The sequence below is a fragment of the Pipistrellus kuhlii genome, unplaced genomic scaffold (assembly GCF_014108245.1).
Source record: "Pipistrellus kuhlii isolate mPipKuh1 unplaced genomic scaffold, mPipKuh1.p scaffold_m20_p_2, whole genome shotgun sequence".
NCBI lineage: Eukaryota > Metazoa > Chordata > Mammalia > Chiroptera > Vespertilionidae > Pipistrellus > Pipistrellus kuhlii.
Genome location: NW_023425515.1, coordinates 109,170,636 through 109,193,381, shown reverse-complemented (window position 1 = coordinate 109,193,381; position 22,746 = coordinate 109,170,636). Strand labels below are relative to the sequence as shown.

At 38.3% G+C, this 22,746-nt stretch overlaps 1 protein-coding gene across 17 annotated transcripts in view; it reads right to left on the bottom strand.

Moving 5' to 3' along the window:
• PRPF4B (pre-mRNA processing factor 4B) overlaps nt 1-22,746 on the bottom strand; it is a 43,809-nt gene that overhangs the window by 7,319 nt on the left and 13,744 nt on the right. For 15 of the 17 annotated variants that reach the window (XM_045584227.1, XM_045584229.1, XM_045584228.1 and 12 more), the window contains exons 6-14: nt 20,870-21,080; nt 17,167-17,240; nt 16,068-16,158; nt 13,189-13,336; nt 11,294-11,431; nt 10,105-10,258; nt 6,160-6,274; nt 5,436-5,587; nt 3,741-3,827 (exon numbers count right to left, since the gene is read on the bottom strand). In XM_045584227.1, the coding sequence (XP_045440183.1) occupies nt 3,741-3,827; nt 5,436-5,587; nt 6,160-6,274; nt 10,105-10,258; nt 11,294-11,431; nt 13,189-13,336; nt 16,068-16,158; nt 17,167-17,240; nt 20,870-21,080 (1,170 nt within the window). Of the gene's footprint in view, nt 1-3,740; nt 3,828-5,435; nt 5,588-6,159; nt 6,275-6,966; nt 7,091-10,104; nt 10,259-11,293; nt 11,432-13,188; nt 13,337-16,067; nt 16,159-17,166; nt 17,241-20,869; nt 21,081-22,746 lie in introns of those variants that run through there. The other 2 variants (XM_036443893.1, XM_036443894.2) reach the window with 2 other exon arrangements.

Sequence of the window (22,746 nt, the reverse complement as noted above, 5' to 3'; positions counted from 1 at the left end):
CGCAGAGAGGATGGAGCCGGAGAGGAGGGAGGCTGAGTGCCTGGCTGGCGTTCCCTAGCAGGAAGGAGATAAAAGCTCCAACTGTATTGGGCCCCAGTTCTGACTGCTCTGAACCCCAGTTCTAGGCCAGACCCCGGGGGAGCGGCGAAAGGAGGTCCCGGAGGTGCGCACATTGCGTGCAGAGAAGGGACGGTTGGCTTGCTGGGGGATTGCCCTGGCGGGAAGGAGACAGGGGCTCCAGACTGCTCTGAACGCCACCTCCAACTCCACTTCCAACTGAACTGAACCCCAATACCGGGCTCATTGGGGAAAAGCCTAGACTGTTTGGTAGCAGGCGAAAATCGAGGGCACCTTTCTCTCAGAGGCGCTTGCAGCGAGTACTGAAGGACCCTGAGACCCAGGAGCCCCATAGGGTGGGGCTGACAGAAGCCAAGGCTGTAGGCTAGGGGTGTCGAACTCAATCAGAGAAGGGGCCACAATCTAAAATCCAGCCTAAATCGCGGGCCGAATGGTTTACTGAACAGTCATAAACTGTCACTGTGATGGAAACACAGCAGAGTGCAGTGATGACAGCACGGTGCGGGCCACATTGCAAGGCCTGGCGGGACGGATTTGGCCCGAGGGCCTTGTGTTTGACACATGTGCTATAGGCTCCACACTGAAACCCCACCCTATCTGTAGCTGCAAAATGCGACAACTAAATGGATTACAAACGAAAGAAATGGAGGACAAAAAGTGACTGGATATAGAGTTCAAATCTACACTTATAAGGTTTTTCAAGAATTTCCTAGAAAAGATCGATAAGACCTATGAGGATATGAAAAGAGATCAACTAGAATTAATAAGGAATCAATAAGAAATAAAGAATACATTGTCTGAAATAAAAAATATTATACAAAGTCCTAAAAACAGAATGGAAGATCGCAAGAATCAAGTCAAAGACTTGGAACATAAAGAGCCAGAAGACACTCCTCCACAGAAGCTAGAAGGCAAGAGAATCCAGAAAATTGAAGATAATATAAGAAACCTCTGGGACAACTTCAAGCGAACCAACATCAGAATTATGGGGGTCCCAGAAGATGAGACAAGATATCAAAAACATACTGAAAGAAATAGTGACAGAAAACTTTCCCCACCTGGTGAAAGAATTAGACTTACAAGTCCAGGAAGCGCACAGAACTCCAAACAAAAGGAATCCAAAGAGGACCACACCAAGACAAATCATAATTAAAATTCCAAGAGCAAAAGACAAAGAGAGAATATTAAAAGCAGCAAGAGCAAAGAAGGTAGTTACCTATAAAGGAGCACCTATACGATTGTCAGCTGATTTCTCAACAGAAACCATGCAGGCCAGAAGGGAATGGCAAGAAATATTCAAGGTGATGACTAGTAAGAACCTACAGCCAAAGATAATCCATCCAGCAAAGCTATCACTCTTGCAAGGTCAGATAAAGAGCTTCACTAATAAAAAAAAGCTAAAGGAGTTCATCAACACCAAACCAGAATTATATGAATTGCTGAAGGGGGTTCTTTCAGAAGAGAAAGTAAATAAAGATAAAAATTATGAACAACAAATACGTAACTATCAACAAGTGAATCTAAAAACCAAGGAAATTAAAAAAAAATCTGATGAACAATATTAACTGTTGAATATAATAGAATCAGAGGTATGGAAGGGGAGTGAACTCACGATTCTTGGGGAAAAGGGGAGAGGGGGATGTGGGAAGAGACTGAACCTAAACTGTGCACCTATGGATGAGGACAATGGGGAGTGGGGAAAGGGCAGAGGGTGGGGTAGGAACCTGATGGAGGAGAGCAATGGGGGGGGGGGGGGGGGGGGAAAGAGGAATATTTGTAATAATATGAAGAATAAAAATTTATTTTAAAAAATCTGAGGAACAATATTAAATGGTGAATATAATAGAATCAGAGCATAGGAAGGGAAGTGGACTGAAGATTCTCGGGGAAAAGAGGAGTGCAGGGTGTGGGAAGAGACTGAATAAAAACTGCACACCTATGGATGAGGACAATGGGAGGTGTGGAAAGGGCAGGGGGTGGGGTGGGAAACTGGTAGAGGGGAACAATTGAGGAGGGGCGGAAGAGACAGGAACACTTGCAATAATCTGAACAATAAAGATTTATTTAAAAAAATATAAAAAATCAAAAATCTGATGAACAATATTAACTGGTGAATATAATAGAATCAGAGGTATGGAAGGGGAGTGGACTGACGATTCTTGGGAAAAGGGGAGTGGGGTTTCGGGAAGAGACTGAACAAAAAATGTGCACTTTGCCGAAACTGATTTGGCTCAGTGGATAGAATGTTGCCCTGAGGACTGAAAGGTCCCAGGTTCAATTCCGGTCAAGGGCATGTACCTTGGTTGCGGGCACATCCCCAGTAGGAGGTGTGCAAGAGGCAGCTGATTGATAATTCTCTCTCATTGATGTTTCTAACTCTCTATCCCTCTCTGTAAAAAAATCAATAAAATATTTTAATAAAAGGTGCACCTATGGATGAGGACAATGGGGGGTTGGGAAAGGGCAGAGGGTGGGGTGGAAACCTGGTGGAAGGGAGCAATGGGGGGGGGGGGGGTAAGAGGAACATTTGTAATAATCTGAACAATAAAGATTTATTTAAAATAAAATAAAATAAAATAAAATAAAATAAAAGCTTAATAAGCTAAGTGCCCGGTCATCTGTTCAACCAATCAAAGTCTAATATACTAATGAGATGCTAAGGCCGCTCAACCGTTCGCTATGACGACTGACAACCAGGGGAAGACGCTCTGACCAGTAAATTTGATGCTGGGATCTGGCTTATCGGGACTGGGCAAGACAGGCTGGACATACCCTGGAGTCCCCTCTTACCACGCTCCCCTCTGTGATCCCTCTCTGGCCCTGATCGCGCACTGGTGGGGTCCTTTGGCCTGGCCTGTGCCCTCTTGCAATCCAGGAACCCTTGGGGGATGTCGAAGAGCCAGTTTCAGCCTGATCCTGCAGGCCAGGCCGAGGGATGACACTGGGGCACAAATTCGTGCTCCAGGCCTCTAGTATAGTATAACAGGGCCAAAATAAAGAAGTCCTTACTTTAACCTGGAGGTTTTGAAAGGCTCACACAGAATGTATATTTCACCTGAGGCTTGAAATAAAATAAATTGAATACATATTCTTTTTTAGGTATGAGGAAATATAGGAAACCAATAAGATGAGGATGGTCTGTGAACGAAACGTCATGCCCTTTAGCTAATTGCCAAGTGTGGAAAGGTAGGGTTTACAGAGTTCAGTGAAGAGAGGCCACACTGTTGAAGATGGCAGAGTTCATATCATAGAAGCCTTAGTTTGTCATTCTGAGAAATTTAAATATATTATCTTGTAGGTAAAAGAAAGCCAACGAAGGGTTTTTAAGCAGAGAGAGTAACATAATCAGATTTGTTTTAAAAAATATCACTATGACAGCAATATGGAAGGTAGGTAAATGGTGGGCCAGGCCAAGAAAGTGATCCAAAAGAACAGATGAGAAGGTCCAAAATATGACCTATAATAAAAATAAACTCATACTACACAAACATTTTTAAATTTCTTCATCTTTTTCATAACCTGATGCATTTTATTCAGGGGTCAACCAACACCAAAAAGAAATTATTTTAATGTTTCAAAATATTCATAGCTCTTAGTATGACCCAGGTCATTTGTTAACAATAAGATAGTCATTTAATCTTGCACACTTAAAAGAGACTTACCCTCTCTGTTACTTTATCAACTTCTATGTACATGAAATTGAGGTTTTGATCAAAATGTTGGTCTTTAAATACACCTTTCCGAATCATCTGGAAATAAAACAAAGTAAAAAAAACATTTTTAAACTTATGCAATAGTCTGGCTTACTAACAATTTAGTACATAACAAGTCACAAATTTAGTCTCTTTGCTTTTACTTTCTCTTTTGAAAATGATCTTGTATTTCTTGCTCTCAAGAGTTTCTCTTATTTCATTTTTTTAATAGATGTATTTTTACCGATTTCAGAGAGGAAGTGAGAGGGAAAGAGAAATAGAAACATCAATGATGAAAGAGAATCATCAATCGGCTGCCTTCTGCACACCCCCTACTGCAACCCCAGGCATGTGCCCTTGATCGGAATCAAACCTGGTATCCTTCAGTCCACAGTCTGACACTCTATCCACTGAACCAAACCAGCTAGGGTAAGAGTTTAACTCTCTTAAAAAGCAAATAAGCCTTAACTGGTTTGGCTCAGTGGACTGAAGGGTCAAGGGCACATGCTCTGGTGGAAGGCTCAATCTCCAGTAAGGGGTGTGCAGGCGGCAGCTGAGCAATAATTCTCTTTCGTCATTGATGTTTCTTGATCTCCCTCTCCCTTCCTCTCTGAAATCAATTAATATATATTAAAAAAAAAAAAAAAAAAAAGCAAAATTGTCATGCCTAAAACAACTCATAATATGAAATTATTATATTTCCCCCGGCAATGGGCTTAAACCAATTATGATATAAAGTTGTGCTTTCACTATTCCAAATTGAGGTTTAAGCAAAGACTTAAAATCATTTGTTTTTAGATAGGAAAATGATTACACAATTGGGGCCCTTTCTATTGGCAGTTAAGAAACCTAATGACATTTTACAAATTATGCTCAAATAGCTCTAAAATGAAAAATTAGATCTTAGTTAAATAAATACCAACAGCTAATTTCTGTGTTGTTTATTCTAAATAAATCCAACATAACATAAACTGAAATCACAAAAGTCTAAGATACGCTCTCAAGACGTTTTTATAAAAATCTAAAGTTCATGCTTTGTGTTAATCAAAGATGTTATGATAGCTGAAGCACTAAGAGTTTGTCAGAAAGATGTCATTTCAAGTGAATTTACTTGATACCTTCTTCCTTTCCCAACTAACTTCCAATCTTTAATAAACTGATTGCTATCAAGTTCCTTCTCTAATGACTGAGTCCTTCCTTCCATCTAACTAATCTGACCTGCATCTTTTTCTCATTACAGCTCTCAAGCATGTTCATGCTATTACCCATAAGGGTGTGCTCCCAAGAACACTGTTGCTTATGGAAGAACAGACACATGAAACATATGTATATGGTGCTTAACAAATTTATGTTAATTCTCTCTTCCTCAATTACAATTCTACCCTAAACTATAGGTCGCTATCATCTGCTTACTACAAGAGGGTAGAGAAAAACATAAGACAGATTTTAGAGGGGAAAAAAGAGTTCTATTCTCTTTTGATAGTTCTTGGATCATCAGAACCTCTAATAATGAGAAGGAGCTAAAGGAATCGGAGTAGCCACATAACTATCTCTCTCAAATCATTTTATAGCCATTAGTTATGAGTTAAGGGTAAGCAATCCACCAGACTATGGGAAACTACTGTTGAGATCTTCAATAAATACAAGTTCATATTAATGTCCTACCTTATTTGGCATTTTCCCTTTGAGATCCATGGCGAGCTTCAACATATGGTTATTGGTTTTGCCAGGAAATAAAATTTTTCCAGTATATAGTTCATATAAGGTACAACCTACAGACCACATATCTATGCCATAGTCATAGCTTTTACCTATAACTAAAAACAAAATAGAAGTTAAGTATATGATAGTAACAACTACTATTTCCATTAAAGGGGTATTAATTGTAGCTTGAACTATATACCACAATCTTACTAACTCACTTATGGCATTAGTTTCATGTTCTTTCCCATTAATTCCTAATAGAACCACAAACTTAAAACCTAAAAAAATGAGGGAGTGGGGAAGGAATCGAAGGGACAGAGAAAAATGTATATTTATTCTTTTATCATTTCACCTTTGGTGGAGGTGCAATCAGCCTCTACAAAGAAGAAAAAACAAAGGTCCCACACAATTCATATATCTGATTATCAGACCTTGAGTACTCAAGACTAGTCTTTTAAAGTCAAGAATTTTCCACAACTGTTTTTGCTACTCTTGCCAGACAAGGCCAAGATTCCTATCCCATTTACCACCATTCCACTGGAGAAGGAAAAACTTGTTAGGTTCCCTTCCTCGTGAATGACCCCATGCAGCTGCTAAAGTGCGATGAAAATAGTACTGAGACATTAAATATGCTGTTTCCACTACATATGATAGCCCAGGTCAAAAAGTATTTGAAGAAACTTACTGATTTCAGGAGCACGATAAAATCTACTGACAAGATAAGGAGTTATGTCATTATCCGCAACGTGTGAAGCAGACCCAAAATCACAGAGCTTTAAAATAGTTTTTGATTCATTAACCTGAAAAACATTTTATCATGGAAGTTTAATTCATGCCAGGAATAATTAATACACGTAATCACATAAAAATAACTGGCTTTGAGAAGTTATTTCCAATTCTGAGAACAAAGTCACTCTTTTTAAAATTCCTTTTTATTTTAAACCTCAATTTCCTAATTATGAAAAATTAAGGGTTACCAACTATTTGATTATAATTAGTAAAAGAACTTTTCTCAGGGAAGAAATATGAAATAATACCTAGTGAAGTTCACTTTAACCAACACTATTTAGAAAAGGATGTGGTAGTAAGAGGAATTTCTAATTGATGCAAAGCATCTTCTAAAAATCCTCAGAACGCCTGCATAAAGTCAAGTTACTATATAAAGGGACCTAAAAACATTCATTAATAAGAGCTCAGACTTAGATTAACTTTCATTTGGTTTAAGTTAAGTTTCAGTTGCCAAAAATTATGATAGCAAGAAAAGCAAAATGCTTTCAGATTAAATTTGGACAAAAACAATAAAAACATTCATCGGAAGATGCTTAAGAGCACCCAAATTTAGCAATCACTTCAAGTCTAAAAATTATTAAATCTCTTAAATACAAAGAATATATGAGTTAAGAATATGTTAAATATACTTGGCAAAACTGATAAACATGAACTCTATATTAGTCATTTGTTTCTTTTGTCCTCTGTAAATACTTCAACATACACAGTAACAGTGACATCTGCTGAGAAAGGCTGGAGCTGCTCCCATGACTGCTGCCACTCATGAGTCAGAAGCATGTTCAGGATTAACAAGTGCTGATAATTCATATTCCAGAGTCCCTTCCCCCCTTCAAAAGAGACACACACAAATTCCGAGTTGGGACTTGAACTTGGCCTACTGTTCCCACCCAAAAGAAACATAACACTTTAAATAAATAACCTTAGGTACTCTCTACTGGGATGTTGTAAAGCTTTATCAATGTTACAGACCGGTCCACTAAGATTATATCCATGGAATTAAGCTAATGACAGAAATTATTTTTAAATGCCACATCCATATCTTTTCATCTGGGGGATCAGGAAAACAAGTATCTTCAAAAGGAAAAGTACTTTCAAAGCTTTTTTAAAATATAATTTGCATTCAGCTACTTAAGAATGCAGTTGCAATACACAGAAATAAAACTAGAACCATTTTAAAATGAGAAATCTACCAGTGGAAACTCTTGATCTGGGTAAAATGCCTTAAATAGTAGCAGGCTAGCCATACTTAGGTGCCCTCTATTTTGGCTACACAACTACTAACTCCTCATGAGGAATATGGTACTTCTACCACACTAGAGGCTTAAAGCTCTAGATTTTCATTAAATAGCTCCATGGGGTCTCTGATATCTATTTTTTTCCTTCTTCAACATTCAATTTCAGAATCCATGTAAAATCTAGTTTAGCATTAACTAAAAGAAAAATAAAGTTTTAAAAGCAAGAGCTTCACCCTGACTGGTTTGACTAGTGCACGTGTGTCAAACACAAGGCCTGCGGGCCAAATCCGTCCCGCCAGGCCTTGCAATGTGGCCCGCACCGCGCTGTCATCACTGCACTCCGCTGCGTTTCCATCACAATGACAGTTTATGACTGTTCAGTAAACCATTCGGCCCGCGATTTAGGCTGGATTTTAGATTGTGGCCCCTTCTCTGATTGAGTTCGACACCCCTAGACTAGTGGATAGAGCATCAGCCTGTGGACTCAAGGGTCCCAGGTTCGATTCCCATCAAGGGCAGGTACCTTGGTTGCGGGTACATACGCAGTAGGGAGTGTGCAGAAGGCAGCTGATCAATGTTTCTCTCTCATCAATGTCTGTAACTCTCTATCCCTCTTCCTCTCTATAAAAAATAAAAATATATTTTTTAAAAAAGCAAGAGCTTCTAACATACTAGCAGGCTATTCTTTAATCTTCATAGTGGTTACTCAGATGTTCACAGTCTAATTATCTTTAGACTGTTTATATTTTATATATTATTTCATATGGATGGTATATTTCACAATTTAAAAATGAAAGAAAAAAAACTGAGGTAAAAATCAAAGATGAAGTTGACTAGGGAAGTCTACAATTCATTCATAATATATCTACAATTTCACTGTAATAACTGAGCTCCTCTAACCAAGTTATATTATGCTAGAGGCCCGATGGAAGAAATTTGTGCAAGAGTAGGCCTTCACAGCTACGGGGGCTGCCTGGATGCCTCTCGCACAGCCCCAGGAGGCTGCCTCAATCCCATGGCTGCAGTCCCAGCTTCATCCTTCTGCCCGGTCTAATTAGCATATTACACTTTTATTATTATAGATATGTAATACATTATAAACTCAGACTAAACATATCAAAATGGAATGCCTCTAATCGGATAATTTTTCTCAAGTGTGGAACATGTGATTAGAAGATAAACTTGGAATTATCCACATTGTGCACATGCCCCAACTCTGAAAACCTTAGCAGGGTGAAGAAATGGGGTCAGGGAGGGAAAGAGTTTGTGTGTGCATTAATCACTCCCCTATGACAATATGTACTTCTAAATTTCAAAAACATAAAATTATACTATAAATTTGCATGTTACCACATCTGAAGTCTTAAGCCCTGATGGGGTACCAGTTCAAGATAGCCCTGACTCAGTGGTTACAACGTAAGCCTGAGCATTGAAGAGTCGCAGGTTCAATTCTCTGTCAAAGGCAAGTACTTGGGTTGGGAGTTTGCTCCTTACTCCCTGCCTCCTATGCAACATGCAGGAGGCAACCAGTCAATGTCTCTCTCTAACCTGACATTTCTCTCTCTCTCCTTCCTTCCCTTCTTTCTTCCAATCTTTCTGAAAAGCAATGAGAAAATATCCTCAAGTGAGGATTAAAAAAAAAAAAAGATGTTGAAACAGTGAAACATGTCTTTCAATAGGCATCTTTTAGGAGAGTGAGCTTTACTGTGTTTGGGCTCCCAGAAGGCACTGCTTCTAAAGCAAACCTATATAATAAAAGCCTAATATGCTAAGTGTCTGGTCGTCTGTTCAACCAATCAAAGCAATGATATATACTAATGACATGCTAAGGCTGCACAACCGCTAGGTATGACATGCCTGACCATCAGGGAGCAGATGATTTGACCAGTAGGTTAGTTTGCTGTTGGGATCCAACCAATCAGGACTGAGCAAGATGGGCCAGACAAGCCCTGGAGCCCTCAGTAGTCCCTCCCTGGTCCCAATCGTGCACCAGTGGGGTCCCCCAGCCTGGCCTGCACCCTCTCACAATCCAAGACCCCTCAGGGGATATTAGAGAGTCAGTTTTGGCCCAATCCTGCAGGCCAGGCCAAGGGACTTTACTGGTGCAGGAATTCATGCACTGAGCCTCTAGTAAAGAATTACTCCTGGACACCTTTAAACTCAACTTCTTATATAAACTTAAGGCAATTCTCTTAAATGTCCCAAACTCAGTCTATAAAATTCCCTTAAATGTTCTTATCTCCATTAGCCTACAAAATTAAAGAACAAAAAAGTGTAAACATACCTTATTTCAAAACAGCAAAACATGCAGCACTTTTTTTCACTACCAGAGGAAGCCTATCATTACTATATTAAATCACTCGTGGGATTTGTGTGTACTCTAAATCCACAATAAAAAGGGACAATTTGGGACGCTGGCCTATCTCCTTTTTCTTTATACTTTAAAATTTCATGGCTCAATTTCCAAAAAAGGAAAAATTGGTAATTTGTAATGGGTAATAAGTATATCTTTTAAGATGTTATTTTTAAAATAATACAGTGGTAATCTCACATTACTGAAAAGCAGATATATGAATGTACAATGCAGCCTTAACTGTTTCACTTACCAGGATATTGTCTGGCTTGATATCAGCATGTAGAATATTGCATCTTTTAAGGAGTTTCAATGCCAAGAACAACTGTTGACTGTAAGATCTTACAGCTTTAATATGAAGACCAACATCCTTACCATATTTTTTTAACACCTCTCGTAAATTCATGCTTTTAGGAGAAAGGAAAAAAGAAAGTTACAGGTTAAATACAAAATTGACATTTCAAAAAAGCAAAAACATTTAAGCATAAAGTAAAATCAAACCCAAAATATAATTACAATGACATATTCTATTCAAGAACATCTCAAATATTTGATAAATTATTCCATAATGAAATGAGAATATATGAAATTATGTGTACATAACACAATTTTCCAATAAAACTTAATTTTTAAAATAAATAGAAAGAAAGATACGCAATGATAAAATCTGTATTGATTTTAGAATGGATTTATATTTGAAAAATTAACAACGAAGCTATAATTTCGAAGATCAAAATTGTATTTCTTCCACTATTCTCATTTCTTATCATTCTGGCTTAATCCTTCCTTGAAATATTTAATTTTCAGAGAATTTCTCAGGTTGACCTGAAGGCTAAAAGCAAGTAGTAAACTGGCACATAGTATGCAGTCATTTAATGTCAATATATTAATGACTATCAAGAAACCAGCTCATAATACAAGCTTAAAAAACAAAAACCAGAGCTAAATTAAGTCTATAATAATCTCTATAAATAAAAGCATAAGTGGCTTCTGGCTGAGTGACACTCCCCCGCTATGGAGTGCACTGGCCACCAAACGACCAAATAGCAGAATGACCATCCGGACGACCACTGGCACCAGGCCAGCCAAGGCAGGTGCAATGCCATTGGTCAGGGGCCCAGCCATTACCCCACAAAGGGAGGCCCAGGCTACCTGGTGGTGGGTGAGCAGAGCCTCCTTCTGCTGGGCGATCTATAGCAGGGCTCCCAGACTGTGAGAGGGCGCAGGCCAGGCTGAGGGATCCTGCCAACCAAGACCCTCCCCCTTCCTCCCTGACCTCCCCCCCACACTCACAAATTTCGTGCACCAAGCTTCTAGTAATTAAATAAGTAAATAAAAATCAAATGCCCAGAAAATATGTCATTTCAATTGTTTATCTTTAAGTGAGGTTGGTAGAGATAAAGAAGATAAATTTTCATTTTATGTAGTTTTTGACACTGTACCTGAGAGGCTCAAATACGAGACAGAGATGCTGTTTATGATAAAAGTGTCTGAAGAGCCGCAAACAATGAAATTTGTCATCAGGATCAGCATCATTAAGTTTTTTCAAAAATTCTAGTTCTTTTAAACCAGTTTTCTGCCTGAAATAAAAAAAGGAAAGTCAGTCAAAATTAAATACATCCAGAACTAAATAATATAATTTGCTAATTCCAGTATCATGAACCATAGGTGATGTTAATTAGTTTGTTGTTTTTTTACAAGTCATAATAAATCTGTTGAGGAATGACAGGTCTCTGTACCACTTAGACAATACTTCATACTTAATCAAATATGGTTCTCATGAAGTTAATTTCCAAAATAACCAATCAACAAAACAGAAGCACTGAGGAATAAACCTACCTTGCTTGAAGGAAAATCAATCCTGCACATTTTATTCTCCAGTCTTGATGTAAATTCTATCTATATATATAAAAAGCTAAGCGACCGTCCTACCAGTAGCTACGATGAGCAATGGCCACCAGCTGGCAGACAGCACAGGAGCTGCCAAGCTGCAGTGATTTGGCAGTGGCAGTTCTTGGGTGACGCACTCCAGAACCAAAGAGGAAGGAATCCGATTCTGGGATGTGTCTCTCACAATCTAGGATCCCTCAGGGAATGGAGAGCCAGTTTCGGCCCAATCCCCACTACAGGCCAGGCTGAGGGACCCCACCTGTCAGAGGAACCCCGTTCACTTCTCAGACGCCCTTTAAGCCATGACACTTCCCCAGGTGTGGCCAGCTAAAGAGGAACCATAGGAAGTTGGCTCCAGGGCATGTCTGGCCCATCTCATCCAGTGCTGCCCTACTGGCCACCTTCTAATTAACACCAGGGGACTTGTGTTTAATAAAAGTGGAACCACATTGTATAGAGTTTTGGTTCCTTAAGAGTCTAAGCAGGAAATGTCTCACCAAATATTAATATTTGGTTTTCCTTAAAATTCTAGTTATAATTTGTCAATAAGCTACATTTTTTAAAGTTAGTGTCTATAATACAGGGGTTGGGGATAAACATAAAAACAAAACAACAAAAACTTTCTAAGCCTGGGGAAGTTTAAGACTTTAGTATAAATCTACAACATTTCTTTCCAGTGTTATAAAACCAATAGTAATTTGAGTTTAACACCAGCTCAGTGTGTGGTACAAATTATGTATTAAAGCATGTACGTGACAATTAAGTAACTCTTGTGTATTAAAGGAAAAAGGCAACAGATAGAAGATACAAAAATTTCCCCAAATTATCTGGTAAACCAGCTGTCCCTTTTGTAGACCACTTTATGCTAATTAGCGACAACTAATTAATATAATCCTTTTATCCCTCACCTCTAGTCTTGAGTTTAAAATATTCACAGCAAAAGATGGCCGCCGAAACCGCTTTGGCTCAGTGGATAGAGCATCGGCCTGGGGACTGAGAGGTCCCAGGTTCAATTCCGGTCAAGGGCATATACCTTGGTTGTGGGCATATCCCCAGTAAGGGGTGTACCGGAGGCAGGTGATAGATGTTTCTCTCTCATCAATGTTTCTAATTCTCTTTCTCTCCCTTCCTCTCTGTAAAAAGTCAATAAAATATATTAAAAAGAAAAAAGATGGCTGGCCATCAGACAAACAGAAGAAGTCTACGTTAACATTAGTGCACAGTAGATACTGAAATGCACTGAAATGAATTAAACACAAATCAGTCTATAGTTCTAATACTTCACATATAACATATGGCTATAAATTAAATATCCAGTCAAAAAGGACTACTACAATCATTTTATAGTTCTACTTGTTTTATAGAATGTTACTTTTTTAAAATGGCATTTAGCAATATTTTCATTTGAACAAAATGTGTTATTAAAGGTTTCATCACACTGACTTACATGAGTTCATTGTTTCTAATGATCTTTACAGCCACTTCTTGGTTGGCTCTTGCATTATCTCTGGCTCGTACAACATTACTGAATACACCTTGACCAGTGTAGCCATACACATTATATCGCTTATCTAGCACTTCACCTATGTTCACACCTAAAAGAATAAATTAAAATATTAGAATTTTGAGCGTTTTAACAAACTATGAGATACACAAAATTAAAAAGGAGGAAACACAGCGCAATCACTCAAAATGCATGTCAAATCCTACTTTGTGCTTGATTTCCCAGACATCATAGAGAATCAAGGCCATGCCTCCACTGTCACTCTCTTCCCTGTGGATATTACTGCATGCCCACTTTCAAAGATTACAAGGAGAATTTTTCTGTCCTATCAAATGCTAATGATTTTAACATTGAATATGGGAGAAATGTGCTGGTTGAAGTGTTTCCAACTGCAGTCCTGCATGACTAGTACCTCAAGTTCCTTGTATGTTGTTTCTATTGGTTTCAGATCAAGATGAGCAAATGATATATTAACTTCCCTTCCTTCTTGAGGATTATCTCATGGCTAAAAATAACTGAATAAATTTAAGTTTCAAATCAAGTCTTCACTTCAATTTGCAATGCTTCTGGGGCTGCCTACATGGATTCAGCAGTTGCTAGGTGAGCCAAACATTTTAGATGATGGCATTAAGATGGAGTTTTACAAAATATTACAATGAACTCTAGAATTAATAGAGTTCAAGAAGGGCAGAAACCATCTGGAGACTGCTAGGAAGGGTGAGGTCACAAGAGGGGCTGGCCCAACTTCCAAGGGCAGCAGGCCAAGAGATTTCTTGGCTGCAGAATGGGGTTTTCCCTGTGAAGATCAAGGCCTGAATACCAGGCTGGACTCCACAGACCAGAGCACCAGAGCCAAGAAAAGCAGCCCATGTAACATCCAGCTGTGAAAAGGTGGTGGGGCTTCAGGCCTCTGGGGAGTCTGCAGCCAGTCAGAGATAAAGCCACCATTTTTTGTTTTTGTGTTGTTAAAAACAACACAGAGCGGCCTGGCCATCACGGCTAAGGGGCTGAGTGTTGACCTATGAACTAGGAGGTCACGGTTTGATTCCAGATGAGGGCACGTGCCCAGGTTGCAGACTTGATCCCCAGTGTGGGGCGTGCAGAAGGCAGCCGATCAATGACCCTCTCTCATCATTGATGTTACTGTCTCTCACCCTCTCCCATCCTTTCAGAACTTAATAGCAAAATATATATTTTTTAAAAATAGTAATAATATTAAATTAAAAAAAAAAACAACCCGAGCATAGTGTTCCTTTGCAGCTAAGGCTTTGGTGGAAAGAGAGCAGTGTGAATTGGAATTACCTGAGTGGCTAGGGTAGAAGGCATTGAGGGGAGACATGGAAATCTGGTGGCAGGAAGACCTGCAATCAGTCATACCCATGAACATACAGAAGAGGATATTGTTCCAGACTGGCGTAGACCCCTCCCAGCAGCTACAGCTGGAGGGGAGGGAAAATGCAAATATCCTGCCCTAAGGATACCACTGATCCCACACTTAGGAATCCCACTTGTCACACCCTACATCTTGACCCCTGCAGAGGCTACAACAGCAGAGACGAAACCTACGGATTTGAACAATTTCAGTAGGATCACTGACTGGCTTGGGGGTGAAGTCATCTACCCTACTGTCATAGGAATCTAACTGCTGCTTAGGAGAGCAGATAGAAACTCCTGAATTCAGGAGATCCCCTGGACTGCATATGAGAATCTCTGCCCAGCCAAGGGCAGGGAAAATTTCTAGGGCACTCTCAGAGAAATAGCTATAGAATGGGGAAACACACCCACCATTTTCCTTGATATCTGAACATCCCTACTCACGGGAGACCACGGTCACATACAACCAATTCCACCAATGAATGTGACAACAACAATCAATACCCAATTACAACAGCAGATTCCAAATAAGCCACACAAGGAACATTCCTAGAGCATCCAACTCAGGAGATTTAAAAATAATAATAATAATAAAAAAAAAAAAATCAGCATTACTGGGCACCACAGAAAACTTACTAAATAAGGCCACCTGAAAAAAGATTGGGAGGCATAACAGTTTGATCTAATAACACAGAAACAAATACAAAGGGAAATAAAACATGGGGAGACAAAGAAATAACCCCCAAATAAAAGAAAAGAAGGATGCTCTAGAACAGTGTTTCCCAAAGTGTGGTACGCGTACCCCCAGGGGTACAGGAAGAGTTTGGTGGGGATATGCACTGCACCGTGCCTAGCTGCGCCTAATTCTACGTTCCCATGAGTACGAGGGGTACTCAGCGTTACAAAAATTATACAAGGGGTACACATATGTCAAAAGTTTGGGAAACACTGCTCTAGAAGAATAATATCAGATATCAAAAATACACAGGAAGGAATCAAAGGCAGAAGTTCCCATCAGTGATTTGGAAGATAAGGTAGAAAAACCCGCCACCCAATTAGAGTGGAAAAAATTAAAAAGAAAACATCACACAAGTTCAGAAAGCACAGAATTCCAATCAAGATGGATCCAAAGAGACCCATTCCAAGACACATCAAAATTAAAATGACAAATGTTAAAGACAAAGAAAGAATCTTAAGCACCCAGTCAGTAACTGATGAACAAAATTGGTCCAGAGGTATGGGTACATGGAAGAGAATAACAGATCTCAGTGCAAGGATAGGAAAAGATTAACAAAAGAGCATATATGCATAACACTTAGACAAAGACAACAGTATGGGGAGGGCCTGAGGTAGGGCAGGGGTTAGGGGAAGAGGGGTAGAAGGAAGAAAATTGGAGACTCCTGTCAATAATAAGTAAATAAATAAAATTCATAAGAATTGTCACTTACGATAATAGCCTTCTGCATCAGTCCAGTTATCCCTGAGGTTAGGATTCTCTTTAAAGTCTTTTCCAATGCCAGCAGCCCGAAGACGAGCACTCTGAAATTAAGGAGGCAATATTAGCTATTTACCCACTAAATCAGTTCGACATTTTAAGCACTTTCTTTAAACAAAAATGGATGAACCAGCTATCTCAATACTAAAAGCCTAATATGCTAAGTGTCCAGTCACCTGGTGACCAGACGACTGGTCAACCAATCAAAATGTAATATGCTATTGATATGCAAAGGCTGCTCAACCATTTGTTATGATGTGCACTGACCACTAGGGGGCAGGCAGTCCACTGATCAACCAGTTACTATGACATGAACTGAACACTAGAGGGCAAACGCTCTGACTGGTTGGCTAGCTTGCTGCTGGGGTCCAGCCAGGATTGAGTGAGATGGGTCGGACAAGCTCTAGATTGCTCATGCAGTTCCTTCCCAGCCCAATCATACAACCATGGGGTCCCTCACACTGATAAAAATGGCTAAGGGACCAAACCTTTTAAGTCATTTCTTAAAATGACTTAATGCATGACACTATTCTAACTAGTTACAACATTTTTAACTCTTCAATGAACTTTATTAGGCCCTAAATCCTTATGTTCTCCATCATGTACAATATAAAACCACAAAGTGAACTCTGTTTTAATGAAGATCTGGAAATTATTGATATCATCATGTCTCACCTAATTATTCCACCCCCCCCCCCACACAACAGTTTGTAAGTCTAAGAAAAAAGTTGTTTCAAAAAATTAACTATACCTTTAAGTCATTAGACATTTAACTTTCATGAAGCTCTAAAACTATTCTGCTGTACTTGTTTTAAAATTGTAACTTAATTTCAGAATTGAAGAAAAGTTGCAAAATGAGTACAAAGAGTTTCCAGGTACCCTTCACCTAGTTATCCAAATGCTTAGGTACATTTATTAATTTGCTCTGTCCATCTCTTTATCTTCCCCTCCCTCTATGCACACACACACACACACACACACACACAAATACATATTTGTTACCTAAATTTTTTGGTTTAATAGTTGTGTGTTTATGATTTAAAATTACTTACATCAAAATATGCAGCAAACATATCATCAGATTCTGTAAACATATCAGGTGCCAATAGCTTTTTCTGAGCTGACCCTTAATGAAAATTAACATTAATATTTGAAAAATGAAGAGATAAAAATTAAAGTACAAATTATGAAAAAAACACCAATAGCAATTCAAACTTTTTTCTTCTTGTACATCAGTTTTTCATTAATAACCAACTTAAAATCACTTTGTAACACTTAAGATATACAAAGTCATGCACTTTTTACTAAAATGAATCTATATATATAAGCCTAATATAATAAGTGTCCGAACAATTGTTCGACCGCTCAACCAGTCGCTATGATGCACACTGACCACCAGGGGGCCGATCCTCTGATAGATAGATTAGCTTGCTGTTGGCGTCCAGCTGATTGGGCCTGGACGGAGGGGCCGGACACACCCTAGAGCCCTCCCATGGTCTCTTCCCAGCCAGCTGGCCCCATGGGGACTAGGCAGGACGGGCCAGAAATACCCTGGAGCCAACCTCCTTCACTTCCTCCCCAGCCTCTAAGATACTTCTTCTAATTAATTCCTTTACAAAGCGCACATATTCATGCACCCGACCTCTAGTGTTTCATAAAGTTCTAAGATATAATACCAATTCTTTCACCAACATGCTAATATAGAAACAATAATTATGTATTAAAGTGAAAATTCCTCTTTAAAAATTGTATTTTTGTCCTGGCCGGTGTGGGCTCAGTTGGTTGGGCATCATTCCACATGCACATAAGGTTGCTGATTGCAGGCTCATGCCCTGGTAGAAAGCATGCAGTAAGTAGGCAGCCGATCACTGTTTCACTTCATATTAATCTTTCTCTCTCTCTCCTCCCTCCCTCCCCCCCCACCCTTCTCCCTTCCTCTCTTTCTAAAACAGTTAAAAAAAAAAATTAAGTTCTAAATTGTAACTTAAATTTCAAAACGTTAATATCCCCATTATAGATATAGGTCTATATCTATTTGTCTTCTAAAAAAGTCCAATAAGCCGAAACCGGTTTGGCTCAGTGGTAGAGCGTCGGTCTGCGGACTGAAAGGTCCCGGGTTCGATTCCGGTCAAGGGCATGTACCTTGGTTGCGGGCACATCCCCGGTAGGGGGTGTGCAAGAGGCAGCTGGTCGATGTTTCTCTCTCATCGACGTTTCTAGCTCTCTCTCTCCCTTCCTCTCTCTAAAAAATCAATAAAATATATTTAAAAAATAAATAAATAAAATAAATAAAAAAGTCCAATAAATCCATAAAAAACAGGGCAAAAAAATTAGAGTTCTTAGAAAAAAAAAATAAATTAAAATTACAATGAAATGCCATCTCTTTCATATGAGACTGACTAAAAATTACAAGTATGATGTTTTGTTAATAAGGCTCTCAATAAACAAGCATTCAGACAATGGTTGTGGATGGCAATTAATTGTACGGCCATTATAGAGGAGAATTTGGAAATATACAGAAAAATTACATATTCATTCATTCTTCTGGCTCACCTATCTCACTTCTAGGAAACCATCTCAAAGATAGAGTGGCAAGCATAAAAAAAATGACTTAATGCACAACACGAATTCTAACTAATTCTCCAATGAATAACCAACAACTGACACACTTCAAATATACACCATTAGAAGAGAGGTTAAATAAACTATGTCACATTCATTTCATTGGAATAGATAACAGTTATAAAAAATAGAGATTTTCATACAGATGAGTATATATAGTATACTTTTAAAATAGACTTTTATTGATTTCAGAGAGGAAGAGCGGATAGAAACATCAATGATGAGAGAGAATCATTGATCAGCTGTCTGCTGCATGCCCCTACTGGCAGTCAAGCCCGCAACCCAGACATGTGCCCTGACTGGAAATCGAACCCGGGACCCTTCAATCCCCAGGCTGACACTCTATCCACTGAACCAAACTGGCTAGGGCTTTGCTATATAATACGCTTTTGTTGTGCCTGTGTAGGTAGAACACAAACACATACTCATGAAAGATATTTTAATAATTTTAAAGAAAATTATTAAAAAGCAAAATCAAATAAACCTAAACCTATCAAATTGGCAGTACTTTAAAATAGAATTGTGACTATATATACCTTAGAATGCATTATAAGTACAAAAAGAACTATTAAATTTCCAAGTGCATTCAGTATATTTTATATTGATAATCATACTGACAAGTCTGTATATATGAAAGTTTGAAAATAACCAGAGTTATCAGGTTATTGGTACCAAGTTTTTCACATTAAAAAAGATAGAAATAGAAAATCAAATTATTTAATAAAAACTCTATAATCTCAAATTTAATTGCCAATATCAGTAGAAATTTGTCCTTTCTAAAAATGTACATTTTTTTTAGCTTTGGCTGCAATAAAAGTCCAGGAGTAACGGGCACCTCAAATTGCCCTATGATCTCTAAATATTTGCCTACTAAAGGAACCAGAAGCAATAGCTGATTCTGTTGTGGGTCAAGATATGCACAAGGTGGAATATCCTACTGTGGTAGAACGGGAGTTAGAAAATAAAAGACTGGGCCAAATTTGGCCCTTGGTTTTTTTTTGTTTGGTCCATTTGCACATTTTTAAATGTCTGGGGGAAAACATGAAGAATATTTTGTGACATGTGAAAATTTTATAAAATTCAAATTTTGATATCCATACATCTGTTTTGGGAACACAGCCATTCATGCTCATTCATTCGTGCTAGGTGTGGCTGCTTCTGTACTACAATAGGATTCAGTAATTGGGACAGAAAACAATAGTTTAAAATAATTTATTCTCTGACCTTTCACAGTTTGCTGAACTTGACCTAGAAAATACTAAATATTGCAGGATTTGGGTTAAAAAAAATTAGAAACCAATTTAAAAGGGCTTCTTCCCTCTCTTAGCTAAAGAGAGAACAATCTAAACGTCAAAAAGAAAACTGACAGCAATGCATTGTAACACAAGTAGAAAATGGTACCAACCAAAACCCAACAAAAATATCATTGGTCCTCTGTGGAAGCACTATGGCACCAACTTTATTCAATACTAAAAAAATGCTAAATAAAGAAAAATAACCAAGCATTTATCCTGCCTTTTCCTGTACAAACTACAATTTGGGGTAACCAAATAAATGGAAAACTTAAGACAACCACACACATCAATTGATATAATTATGAAAGTACACACCACCACTTATGAAATATTTTTGCCAAAAACATTAAACCTAAATCCATTTAATTCTAACACTAACCACTAGTTTTCAAGAAATACTGAGGACATAGGAAATGAGATAAAAGACATAAGAATGTGAACAAACAAAAATCAGAATGGAAAAGTTTACGGAACATATAGCTCTGGTATCCTCATAAGTAAATGGGGTGTGTGTGTGTAGGAAATGGAGGCGAAAAAACAATTACGACTAAGAAAGACTTAAGACATTAGAAATCAACGATTTATACACCCCAAATATATTTGCATCTTATTTGAGTTTTGATTCAAACCAGCCATTAAGTCTTTATCTAACAAAAATACAAACTGAAATATGTACAGCTGAAGTGAAATCTTGGCTAGGATTTGCTTTAAAATACTCTAGCAAGTAAACCACAAGGTTATGAATAGGAGGGAATTTAATATACTGTTACAATCTCTCATAAAATTACAGAGCTAAAAATTCAGAGAAAAGCATGGTCAAAATAAGAATCCAACTTACCATTATTTTGTTCAACTGTCATTAGATTATGCTTGGCTTTTACTGAGGCCTCAAATGTATCAACATTTTCCCGTTCATACTCTTTAACATCAGCAGCTACCCTTTCCAGAATGTCGTCTGGAGAAGGTGACCGTGTACGAGTACTACTCTGGGGGCTGCTGGGTTCAGATGGCACAGACATATTGCTATCTTCAGCAAGATATTTATATTTCTGTAATAACAATACAGTCCATTATTTTCATAAAATCTGATACTATCTAAGTATATCTGCTAAAAGGTGCTATATTACAAAGTCAAATAATGTTAAACTTTTAAAAGGTATTAATGCCTTCAATGAATCAGATCCACAATCCCTTATATAATTCCAAAATCCACTAAACTCTAAAAGAGTTTTTTTTTATGTATGGTGCACATTCATTAGGTGGCAAAGCTGGCTAAACCAGTCATGATACTATTTATAGTCTTATTTATTTCCCCCAGCATGAACATAATAAACCTTGCTGCAGAAATATTCATGTACTTGATAATGGGGTGCTGTTCTAGACCCATGAATGGAGCTAACGTACAGAAATGCACCATATTACCTTTCTAAAATTCAAATATTTCTGAGTATGAAGCACATCTGGCCCCGAGGGCTGGAGATAAGGGATTGTGGACCTGAACAAAACCAAAAAAAATTTCAACCAAGTCTTTAGGAATATCACTTCAATAACAATGATCCACAAAAGCTAAGTTTCCTCTGGAATTCAGTTTTGCCCGACAGCCTCTGGTGACTTAAGTTCTTTCTGTCACTCTAACATACCATTAATTGATTTATGGTTTGTTAGGTGTGTTTAGGTGAGCTGCCATGACTGTCCTTTATTTCTGTGTACTGTCCTCCTTATAGTGTAAAAAATATCTATCGTTTTTCATATATTTCAGAATTCTGCCTTTCAATTTCTTTACTCACCTTCCCATCATGAGAAGAAAATTCTCCTGATGATGATGACAGAAGGTACTTTACAGGGACTGTCATCCACAAAGGACCTAGCGGCCATGGCTTTATCTTGGGGTGGCCAAGGAAGGAGAGACAAACTTCTAAGGCAGCTCACCTTATCATTAAATTACTATTTCAAGGACAATGTACAGCACTTTCCACATTTAAAAAAATATATTTTTTTTATTGATTTCAGAGAGGAAGGGAGGAGAGAGAGATAGAAACATCAACGAAGACGGAGAATCATTGATTGGCTGCCTCCTGCACGTCCTCTACTGGGGATCGAGCCTACAACCCGCAACCAAGGTACATGCCCTTAACCATAATCAAACCCTGGACCCTTCAGTCACAGGCTGAAGCTCTATCTACTGAGCCAACTGGCTAAGGCTCTACCCATGTTTTAAAATCACCTCGCTTGTCAAACTGGTTTGGCTCAGTGGATAGAGCCTCAGCCTGCAGGGTCCCGGGTTTGATTCCGGTCAAGGGCATGTACCTTGGTTGCGGGCAAGGGACATCCCGAGTAGGGGGCGTGCAAGAGGTAGGTGATCAATGATTCTCAACAATATTTCTATCTCTCTCCCTTCCTCTCTGTAAAAAAAAAAAAAAAATCAATAAAATATATTAAAAAAATTTTAAAAAAATCCATAAAAGTATTTCCATTAAAAAAAAAAATCACCAAGTTTTAGAATAGTCTTAAAATTACTTTTCAGATGTTCCATTGAAATAATTACATTTGCATTAGAAAATCTGCCATTTTATTAGACATTAAAAAGTTTTGTTTTCTTTAAACTAGTAACAGGTATACCGTATTTTTCGGACCATAAGATGCTCCGGACCATAAGACGCACCAGTTTTTAGAGAAGGGAAATGAAAAAAAGATTCTGAAACAAATAGTGTCTTA